The 11,327-nt window shown below is 47.4% G+C and overlaps 1 protein-coding gene across 1 annotated transcript in view; it reads left to right on the top strand.

Moving 5' to 3' along the window:
- Window positions 1-3,050: 3,050 nt before the first annotated feature.
- STK39 (serine/threonine kinase 39) overlaps window positions 3,051-11,327 on the top strand; it is a 296,613-nt gene continuing 288,336 nt past the window's right edge. Inside the window, exon 1 of the mRNA XM_055122270.1 lies at window positions 3,051-3,413. Coding sequence (XP_054978245.1) covers window positions 3,206-3,413 — 208 coding nt within the window. The 5' untranslated portion in view covers window positions 3,051-3,205. The remainder of the gene's footprint in view (window positions 3,414-11,327) is intronic.

Below are 11,327 nucleotides of genomic sequence, written 5' to 3'. Positions count from 1 at the left end.
GAATGACTGTAGAATTGTATAAAGAGGTCATCTGTAGAATTGGAAATTTTCTTTACAAAAGGAAAATATGCCATGTTTTTATGTTCCCGTGTCTGCCGTTCTTAACTGCCTTCAGCTCAAAATAGACACTGTTCCAATGTGGCATTCTTGGAGGTAATCTTTTTTTTTTATTATTTCCATTTAGGATTTATGAATAACAGGACACCACTTAAACCCTAGCAAAGCAAATAATCTGTCATATATAACCATAAAATTAGAAATTTGTGTATTCAATTTACCTAAGACACTGGGACCACTTTCCAGAGGATGACTGAAAAAATTTTGACTGGAGCGATAGCACAGTGGGTAGGGCGTTTACCTTGCATGTGGCCGACCTGGGTTCGATTCCCCCGTCTTTCTCAGAGAGCCTGGCAAACTACCAAGAGTATCCCACCCGCATGGCAGAGCCTGGAAAGCTCCCTGTGGTGTATTAGATATGCCAAAAACAGTAACAACAAGTCTCACAATGGAGACATTACTGGTGCCCGCTCGAGCAAATCGATGAACAACGGTACTACAGTGCAGTGCTAGAGTGTCACAAACTGTGAATGGTGGTGCTAACTGGCATTTGGTGAGTGGAGGTCAGGGCAACTGACCCCTGCAATACAGATCAGTATCTGGCACAAACTATCATAAGTACTGAGATAGACAAACTCTGACATATGATAAGAAAGTTGTAGAAAATTTATACTTTAAAACTTTTACTATTTTTTTTTGGCTTTAAGTTTGACTGTATTCTTTATGTACTGAAATAAAATATATCTATTTCTTGGATTTTAGGCCATGCCCAGATGTGCTTAGGGCTTATTCCTGGCTCTGTACTAAGAGATCATTCCTCCAAGGTTCAGGGGGATCAATAAGGTACTGGGGATTGAACCTGGGTGGTCACGTGCAAGGCAAACATCCCCACTGCTGTACTCTTGCTCAGACCCCAGTGTTTATTAAGGTCTCCTTTCTTGCTATTTTTCAGTTTAAATTTAGTAATGGCTTTCACATATTTTAAAAGACATCTTGTTTTGGTAATGCATCTTTTAAAATACTTGTATTTCCAAGCTTTAAATATTACTTTACCAATTGTTTGCGGAAACATTAACTTAAAAATGTAACAGCGCTTTTACATAATGTAAAAATATAATTCACTTTCTGCTCCTCATATACAAAAATGATGCCAAAGGCCACTAATTGTAGACATTATTCTTTAAATTGATTTCCTGGGAGTAGTAACGGATCTGCACTGAATCATCTATTCTTGCGAGTGGTCATCCTGGTAGCCACTTGGTTGGGTACAGGGCTGGGCTGCGACTACAGAACAGTTGCTCTTTGTGGGGTACTAAGTGATCTTTTATTGATTCATATCTGTGTTTATTAGTCTTGATAGTATCAAGCTTTCCTATTAAGTCGCTGAACTTTTCTGTCCTTCAGTGTCCCACTGGTGGCTTGAAAGTCAATATACAAATTCATCTGACAAAATGCAGTTCTTATACACTCAATCACATTTTCCTTAAAAAATTACCCTTAACATTTGGAGTGGGGATTAGGTATGGCTAAGTATAAAGAATATCCTTGATCCTATTCCGTCCTCATTCAAAAGGTTATGGGCCTGGAATTTGTTTATGAAGTTGTTCATTTCTGGACAGCAAAACCAATACTTTTATTTTTGAACACCCGTACATGAAAGCATACACACTTTCCTACTTCAGCTCAAAGACATGAGCACCACGCCGTGCTTTACTCCAACTGTTGTTCTATAAGACTGAGATCAGACAGAATCCTGTTTACTTGCCATTTTGATTTGACATACAACATTGCTCCTAACACATTTCTGGTGTTCTTCTAGATTCACTTTGGGGGAAAAAAAAATTGACGGAGCCCTTTGTACATAAAAACAAGAGATGAAGTATCACGATCTTTCTTAGACATTTTTTAAAAATTACATGATCAGCATTCTCACGCATTTATTCAGTAGTCCGTCTCACGAAAACGACATAAGATAATCTTGCTCAAATGACCCGCAGACCAAGTGGTTCATGGCAGGCACTGTTCCACTGAAAGCCAAGAATGGAGCAGTCTTGACCGCGCAAACACAAGAGTACATTCAGGGTTAAATACGACACCTATAATTAAGACGACCTAGGGTTATATCGTTGCACGTTCACGGATGAGGTCATTTGGAGAGTGTTGAAAAAAGCAGCGATGAATAAGAGTTGTCCACGCCGTTTCTTGGCTGCCCAGAACGCTCTGTACCAGAAACGTCTGCTATCTCGGGTCCCAACAGGTCGCATTCACCTGTTATCTAGGCTGCAGAGAAGGAGGGTAGCAATCTCGCTTCCATCTCTTGTTCTAACTTCACAGGCCTTTACATCATACCCCCCCCACCCCCCACCCCTCCTCACCTCCACCCCGCCCCCCTCCGGATGCATCCAAGCGGCTTGGAACCCACGAAGGAAGCCTGCACACCTAAGGACCCCTGTGTCCCTACTCAGCCAAAAGAGAAGCGCCGTGATTAGATTAGGCAAGGTGGGGAAAGGGATCTTGGCAGGTAAAGCTCCGGAAAGTTACAACTTGGGTTATTTGTTAACTGGCGTCCTGCAACTGGCCGGCGTCGAGAGGTGTCTCACTTGCTCACTTGCAAATGAGCTTGAGGTTCTCTTGAAGTAGCCGAAACCTTCTGAATCCGAGAACCCGGCGGCGGTTCAACGACCCCGCCCTCCCCAGGGGGCGTGGGGGGTGGCGAGTGGCGTGTGTGTGTGTATGTGTGTGTGTGTGTGTGTGTGGTGGGGGGGTGCGAGTGTGTGGACTGAAGGTGCTTGGCAAGCAGGTGGCGCGAAGCCGAGGGACGCGGGCCCACCCTAAAGCAGCTGGGCTCGGAGCACTGGGAGTCGGGGGGCGGCGGTTCCCCACCCCCCCGGCCGCGCGAGGCCCCGGCTCGCCGCCTCCTCCCCTCCCCGCCCGCCTCCGCCGGCGCCGCCTCCTCCCTACGCCCGGCGCGGCCTCTCGCTCCCGCCCCTCGCGGCTGGCTCCGGCGGCGGCGGCGGCGGCGGCGGCGGCGGCGGCGGGCGGGGAGGGCGTGCGCCGGCCGAGAGGTGTCGGCGGCGAGGGAAGGGAAGTTTCAAGTGGAAGGTCGTCCGCCGGCCGCCGCGTCCTCCCGCTCTCCTCCGGCAGCATCATGGCGGAGCCCAGCGGCTCGCCCGTGCACGTCCAGCAGCCCCAGCAGGCGGCGGCCCCGGTGACAGCGGCTGCACCGGCTCCGGCGGCAGCTCCGGCGGCCGCGACAGCAGCGCCGGCTCCGGCGGCGCCCGCGGCCCCGGCTCCGGCGGCGCAGGCCGTGGGCTGGCCCATCTGCAGGGACGCGTACGAGCTGCAGGAGGTTATCGGTCAGTGCGGCGGGCGCGGCGGGGCTGGTCCAGGCCGGGCGCCGAGGCCGGGCGGGAGGCGCGGCCGGGGGCGGAGGGGGGCTCGGGGATGCTCGGCTCGCCTGCATGCACGCTCGGGAGCTACGGCGGCCGGCTTCGGGGCCTACCGACTCAAACAGTTTTTTTTTTTTCCCTCTTCTTCTTTATTTCCCTTTAATTAAAAAAAAATTTTTTTTTTTTTTAAAGAAGAATTTATCTGTTCGTTCTCCGAGCGCCGGTGCTGCGGGAGGCGGCGCGGCGGATGTGACTCGCACTGCAGGCGAGCCGCATGCTGCAAACTTTTATCTCCCGGCTCGCTGGGGCGGCGGAGCAGGGGACCCAGCAACGCCGCCACCGTCGCCGCATCTTCCTCCACCCGCGCGCCGGAGCCGCAGCCCGTGGCGGGTGGCCACGCGGGCAGGCAGCGCGGGTGGGTGGGGTTGCGGGGGCGCCGCCCTGGGCTTCCAGCGCCCCCGCGCTCGCGCCCCGGGGGCCGCGTCCTGGGGGACTGTGCGGGCGCAGTCGCGCCTCTCCTCGCTCCCCGCTCTGCTCCTCTCTCTGCTTCCCTCCGCTACCTCACGTCTTGGGTAACCGGGCCACGGAGGCCCAGGTTCTTCCCCGAGGCCGGGAAGGATGCTCGCACCCTCCCTGACAACTGCTGTTCCGTGCCCGCCCGGTGCGCCCGGGTACCCGCTTCTCTCAGTGTCGCCGGGGGAAGCCAGCGCTCTGGCCTCCAGCTCCGCACCCGGCCGATGCTGCCCCCCTGGTCCAGGGCCAAGCGGCAAGGCTGAAACCTGAGGCTGGCGGTAATCTACTCCCTGCCTTTTGGTGCCTTCTAGTCGGCTCACAAATATCACCTTATCTTACATTTTTTAAAAGCTGGCAAAGTAGAAAGGCAAGAAGCCGGCGTTACTTTTCCTTGGGCCAAGCACGTGAAGGGCCAGGACATCTGGGTTCTGTAAGGAAATCTTCCTGGTAAACTGGAACCTCAGCCTCCGACCTTCTGATGCAGGGGTGACAGGCGGCCTTTTTATACTACACCGGTGAGAAAGGAAATCGGGATAATTAGTTTAAAATTTTGTTCTGCTTTTCATGAAAAACATTTTACCCCCTTATAAAAATGAACAGAAGAATTACATTGGGTGTGTCAGTGAGCCTTTATCACGGGCAACTCTTTGTGTGAAATACAGCAGATTAAGAAATACAAATGTTTATACATATAAAATATAACAGTACACATACGTGCAACCCAATAGTAACCTGGACTATAAAAGCTTTAACTAAAAGGACAACGCTACATCAAATTGTTTGAAACCTAGTAGAGCTTTTATAACTTTCGGCCAAAGACTCACAAGGAATGAGTTTTCCTGTCACTGCCTGGATTTAATGAGCTCAAAGGGTTTCTCAATGCTTATTCTACTAAAACCCCTGGTGTATGAGCACCTCTGTCTTCTGTTTCACTGCTAGCACTCAACCTTCACTCCCCTCCCAAATTCGGCTTCCTTGAGTTGACCCTGAGTAGTTAGTTGGCTGTCCTAGGACTCATCTGGGTTTCCATTCCTTGCTTCATTTTTGCAAGTGCGAGTGTCATTCTTTGGAGTGAATCTCACTTAGCTCCCAAGGCCGGATTAAATGTTCCTTGAGACAACCTCTACTTATCCATAGGCACTGTGTGGTGGGTTTGTGTGTTGTGTGTGTGCTTTCTGCTCATTTATACAGCCTAGCGAATAATGAATAATCCACGAGTCTTGGTTTGTGTAGGAAATCTCCAGGCCTGGTATATCCCAAGCATTAAGCTGAGATGCTAGCAATAGTAGAAATTAGTTAAAATGGTCCTTGCCCGCCAGGCCATCAGGTTTTATATGGACAGTTCTGTAGGATGGGAGGAATGAGCACTGGAGAGCACAAAGGAAGGTGTGCGTGCCAGGAGAAATAAGGAAGTGGGCATTCTGCAGAAGACTTGAGGAGAGTTTGCAAGGTGCTTGAATTATTTCCAATGCTGCCTTCCCTAACAGCTGTGATCTCCTGCAGGGCCTTATTTATCCCTGTCGCCAACATATAGCATGGTCCCTAAACGTGGAATGATGGATGGATCTGCCACAGAGTTTTCCTCAGGGTGGGACCAGCATTCATGCATCATCAATTTATATGCTTATTTTGTTAAAACTATTACAATCAAAGTGAGCTTAGCCATTGGAAAATTTTTATATGGGGAGTTGACTGTATCTGTGAAGTAATGAATAAATACAACATTATTTAAGTGATGGGATTAATTACAGGGCTGCCTTTTGCTGGTAGTCACCGCATTGTTACTTATGCTTAGTCAAACTAATTTGAAAAAATGAAAATTTACCCGAGGCATTTGAGAACAGAAATGCCTGCTTATTGCTTCTACCCTGATTTTTTGCACAGTCCCACTATGGAAAAGGTTTCCTATGTTTTCAGTTTACTCATATTTTTCCAAGGAGAAGAGGAGGTGGCTTTTAGTCTGGAGGTGATGGTTATTGAAAAAAATCAAAGTGCTTAAGTAGGATTTTGCCAGGGCTTAATGTTTATAGGAATTACCCATTTCCATTTAGTGCTTCATGCTAGTTCAGTAATTATGAACCGGTGGTTGGGCACTTTTGCTTAAACATGGCACGCAGAAGTTTGTAGTTCAAACACTGAACCAGTTTGGACATGAATGCCAGTGGGCAGCCTTTGCCATCTGGGCAGGTGTCAGATGATAGGGCTGGAGCAGTGTGAACCGTGACCAGCAGGAGGCTGGGATGTGCTTGAACAGACGGCCAAGGGAGAGCGCGTGCTCTAACTTTCCAGCGTGGCACACAGTACTTTTTCTTCATTTCCTTCTGGGCAGAGGTTGGGGCCCCAAGATTAGGAGAGAATAGGTTTATTAAAGTCCAAACAAAGCAGGGTCAGTTGTTTGACTTCTGCTTTAGAAAAATAAACACAGGATTTTTCATGTCTAAAAATAAAGTTTTCTCTTTGTTGTACTGTTGTTCTTATGTTGTAAAAGATCAATGGAGAATTTGTGATGTTCTTTGGGGTAATCTGGTTTGGAAACTTAGTCTCATCTGAAGAGATATGTTGTCGGAAGCTTGATTCTTGCAGAGGCATTGAAAATTTGAAATTATTAAATTCCTTCTTTTTATATTTTGAAGAAAAATAATTTTGTTTAAAGGGATAGAGAAGAGAAGAGACAGAGAGGGAGGGAGAAAAAGAGTAAGAGAGAGAGAGAGAGAGAGAGAGAGAGAGAGAGAGAGAGAACCCCCACAAGTATAAAATAAATGTATAACCCAAGTTGGGATACTGGTGGATCAGACAAACTTCCTTCTTTTATTTACAATATTCTTAATGGATTTTAGAGATTCTATCTCCTGTACATGTGAAATCTCTTTGCAGTCTTTCTAGACTGAAGATAATGTTTTAAATCTTTGTTCCTCACTTCCTTTCCTGCATCTCACCCTCATCCCTTCAGAAGTATACGGAGCACCACGTCAGTTAAAAAATTAACTTAACTGATTTCTTGGTGATAGTAATAGAATTACATTGACTAACTAAACAAGGACTTGAAAAGTGAATCATGTAAATGTTGAACAGCCTCAAGAAACTTTCTTGCAGTTTTAGTTGTAGCAGTGTAATCTTTTTCTTTTTGCCTCAGAAAATTCATCAGGATTCTGTCTCTGGCAAATACAAAATAGACTTGCACATTAGAGTATATTTGCTTTTCTTTTTTTCTTTTTTTTGGCATGACCAGCCTTTCTTTGTGTAGTTTTGCACTTGATTTCTCAGTATTGCTTCATTTTCATTCTGGGTGCTCGCTTAGATTGATCTGAAAGTAACCCTTATTTAATTTTCAGCCCTAGTGAGTCAAAGTGCTTTCTAGAATCCTGGCCAGAGTTTGACAGAGGGCTCCTCTGAACACTTGTTGATTTCTCTCTCCAGGCTTTGTTTAACCATTCAGGTGCTTTTTTCCCAGGCCCTACAAATAGGGCTTAAGGCCAAGTCTCCAAGGAACTTTCCTAATATGGGACATGCAAACAGTCCTCCTGTTTTGCCCATGCTCTCAGAGTTACTGTGGAGTTCTGTGGTTTAGGAAATAGAACTAGTTTTATGGACTTTTTTTCTAGTGGGGACCTTGAGAACAGGCAAACTTCATTGTCACAATTGTTCTCTCATTGGATCCCAGAGGGTGGTACTCCAGTTCTTTCTTTGCTCTCATCTCCCATGATTTTTTTTTTTCTTTTTGGGTCACACCTGGCGATGCACAGGGTGCACAGGGGTTACTCTTGGCTTTGTACTCAGGAATTACTCCTGGCGATGCTCAGGGATATTGGGAATTGAACCCGGGTTGGCTGCATGCAAGGCAAACACCCTACCCACTGTACTAGCACTCCAGCCCCTCCCAGATCTTAAACCAGGTTTCTTTGCTGCTTCTGTTAGTCTGGCTTGTTTGTTGGTTTGTTTTTATGAAGAGAAAAATGTACACATAAATGAATTTTTTGGGTAATTTTTTTGGAAGATGGGGAGGTAATAGGTAGTTAAATCTAGGTCTTATACATGTCAGACTTGCTATCTATCACTGAGTTACTTTTTTTTTTTGTTAGAAAAATGTTGGTCAGAGCAGAAGTACAGTGGATAGAGGCACTTGCCTTGCATGCAGTCTACCCGGGTTCAATCCTTAGAACCCCCAATGGTCCTCCATGCCCACCGGGAGCTATCCCTGAGTGCAGAGCTAGGAGGAAACTGCCACGTGTGAACCACAAACAAAAATAAATAAAACTTGTGGTAAAATATATGGTAAGATTAACTTGCCAAGTTTTAATCACTTTTGTTGTACATTTCAGGAACGTCAATTATATTCACAACAGAAAGGCTCCTTTAAAGATGCTATTCAGACACTCCACCTGGGAAAAATCTGTAGATAAAAAAGCAGATTCTGATAGAATTGCTGTAACACTTCCTTGATGTGTTTGATTTGTGATGAAGAGCATTAAGAACTCTCCCTGGACTCTTATGGTCTGTTTTATTGTACACTTGCTTGTTTAAGGATAAATTAAAACATTGCAGACTACTCTGGAGTCAGATGGCCTGCTCTTTCCATATCCTGGCTGTGACAGCCTCTGACCTTGTGACCTTGAGCGAATATACTTCAATGTGTCTGCATTCAGTTTCCTCATTTGCAACGTGGAAATATATATAAAAAAAAAAGGCGGGGGTGGGGCGGGGGGTGGGGGGTGGGGGTGGGGGAGGGGGTGGTTGGGACAATTGAGAGACCGTAAAACACTTAGAATAGTGCCTGGCATAGGATGAGCCCTCAATTTGTCTTAGCCTCAACTACTATAAACAGCATTAGCTAATCAGATTCAAGTTATCAGGAGGGAATGCAGTTGCGTCTTTGGCAAGAGTTTGGAAGAGCCTGAGGAGCTTCTCCCCTGGGCTTCCACCCCAGTCAGTCAGCCCAGAAGCCCTAGGGAGATTCTCCTCTTATCTCCCAGTGGGTGGCTAGAGGGTGCTTGCAAGGGTGGGAGGGGGTGGCAGAGGGCCTGGAGGAGGGGCTTGGGCTGCACCCCTGCTGGCCGGAGGAAGTTGGAGAGACCTGTGGTGCTCCTGGCGATTTGGACAGCTCAGGGCTTTCGATGCCAGATGGCCCTCTGACAAGTGGTGAGAGCATCCTGCGGGAAGGTGGCTGGGAGGAGCGGCCCATTATGAAGGGTTTTGCGAACTGCCTGCTAGGGCTGCACTTTCCTTCCACTCCCGAGCCGGCCCCGCCGAGGCTGCCATGCTGGCAGGAAACTTGCCGCTGACTTAAAGAAATAAGTTCCTGAGAGTGTGCTCCGGTGAGAGGACAGGGGCATTTGTTTGCAGATAAAGTCATCGCTATTGCTCTCCTATCTCCTTCCTTCGCTCTCTCTGTTTCCTTCAGCTTATAAATATTCTCAAGTCTCCCTCTTATCTTCAACCACAAAAGGGAACAAAACGAAGCACTCTCACTACTCCTTCCTCCCCCTAGCTACTCCCTTACCGCTTCAGCTCTCTCTCCTTTCATTGCTAAGCTGCTTGCAAGACCCCCCTGTCCCCTGCTTGCTCACTGCCTCGGGGCTGTTGGCCTCTTGCTAAGAAACCAGAGCTGCACCCTGCACAATCCCTGCGACCCTTCTGAGACCAGAGGTGGGGACTCTGCAGTCCTGTGCTCTGTCCTCCTCAGGGTCTGGCACCATTTGCCATTTCTCCTTCCGCCTCCCTGCAATCCCCCTTTGCTTCAGAGCTTCTCTGCTTCAGTACTTCTTTGTGTCTGAAGCTTTCCAGGCCTGGCCAGTTGGGGCCCGGGCCACTTTTTACACACTGTGGTTTAGCTGTTTCACGAAGCTTCCTGTTCACTGTCTGTCCACCTCTGCTTCCGTTTCTAATGCTGTTCCTTCCACTTTCTTCATCTTCTTAATAACCGCAGAGTGGGGCGCAAAGTGAGCACTGTGGTCACTTGTTCCCATTCTCCTCCATTTCCCACATCTAAAAAGGTCATCAGCTACTTGATGCTTTCTTTGATCCGCCTCTGTTTTGGTGCCAAACTTGGTGGCGCTCTGCCTACTGCCAGCCCTGAAGTCACTCCCAGTGGTGCCTGGGGGATGATATGGTAGGGGGTATCAAACCTGGGTCTCCTAGTTATAGAGCATGCACTCAGCCCATATGGGCTCTCTCTTTCTGGCCCTGATCTGTCTCTAACATTTGCTCTTGGCCACAGCCACTTCAGTTCAGGCCTTATCAGTTCTTCTTTGGATTATTATAATAGCTTCCTAACTGGATTCCATCACTTCTATGCCAATATATTTTTAATCAGTTACCCCAATGGTTAAACACTTTTTTTTTTTATGACTCTCTCATCATTCTCAAGATTAACTCTTAGGAATATAAGGGATTGAGGGATTGGTTCTTGCTTCCTTTTCTAGCTTTACTATTTTAATTCTCAGGACACACTCTCCCAGCCAGGGAGAAACTTTTGCAGCTGTTGGATGCTTTGTGCTTCCTTCTCATTGGCAGTTTTTCCCTCAGCTTGGCACACCTTTCCACTACCATTCCCTTTTGTTTTCATTACCTAAGAAAGAGCTGTGGCTTTCCATTATAATTTCCTGTTTACTGAAGTTTAATAGGCATGTGGAAAAGAATACACAAATGTATAGTTTGAAACATGAGTGTCCATTGAACACAGTCAGGTCCCTGGGAGCCTTTGGATGAGCCAGAATGAATGACCTCACAGAAACAGTGTCCCCTCCAGAGCCACCTACCCTTTGCCGCTGTTGGCTACTTCACCCCTGAGGGTCTCTCCTGTATGCAGATTGCCTATGGGGACTCACTCTCTTAACTCCTGAAGATAACTGTCTCTCTTCTCCATATCTTGTACATCATAGTAAGTATTTTATGATTTTTTTTTTCTGGATAAAGGTCTAAATTCTGAGAATGAATGCGCCTTCACTTCTCTCTGGGAAGGACCATTGCCTGATTTCTACAAGGGCACCTAGTTGGATCCTGAGGATTTGATCGTGCTGATGGTTGTGGTGGGCGCTGGGCAGGAGAGGTAGCATAAAAGCGCTGTTATGTTTTATGTGCAGGAGGCTTTGGGTTGGATCCTCAGCACCTCATGCCCACCCCCACCCTCAGCACTAGTAGGAGTGACCCCCCCACTACCCCAAAACAAAACAAAAAACAGAAGCACTGATGGTACTTATTTGGTTGTGTTGGAGCCAATCAGCTTAAAGGGCTCTGTAGAAATTAGCTCATTAATCCCCCAGATCAAGAGTAAGCACTTTTAAGTGCTTCCACTTGCCTGTTCTTCCACTTTCCTAAGGTCACTGGTCTGAGAGGTGGCCTGTTGGCATTACAGGACCCCGTCCTCCCCGC

The sequence above is a fragment of the Sorex araneus genome, chromosome X (assembly GCF_027595985.1).
Source record: "Sorex araneus isolate mSorAra2 chromosome X, mSorAra2.pri, whole genome shotgun sequence".
NCBI lineage: Eukaryota > Metazoa > Chordata > Mammalia > Eulipotyphla > Soricidae > Sorex > Sorex araneus.
This window is presented reverse-complemented; position numbering and strand designations above follow the sequence as displayed.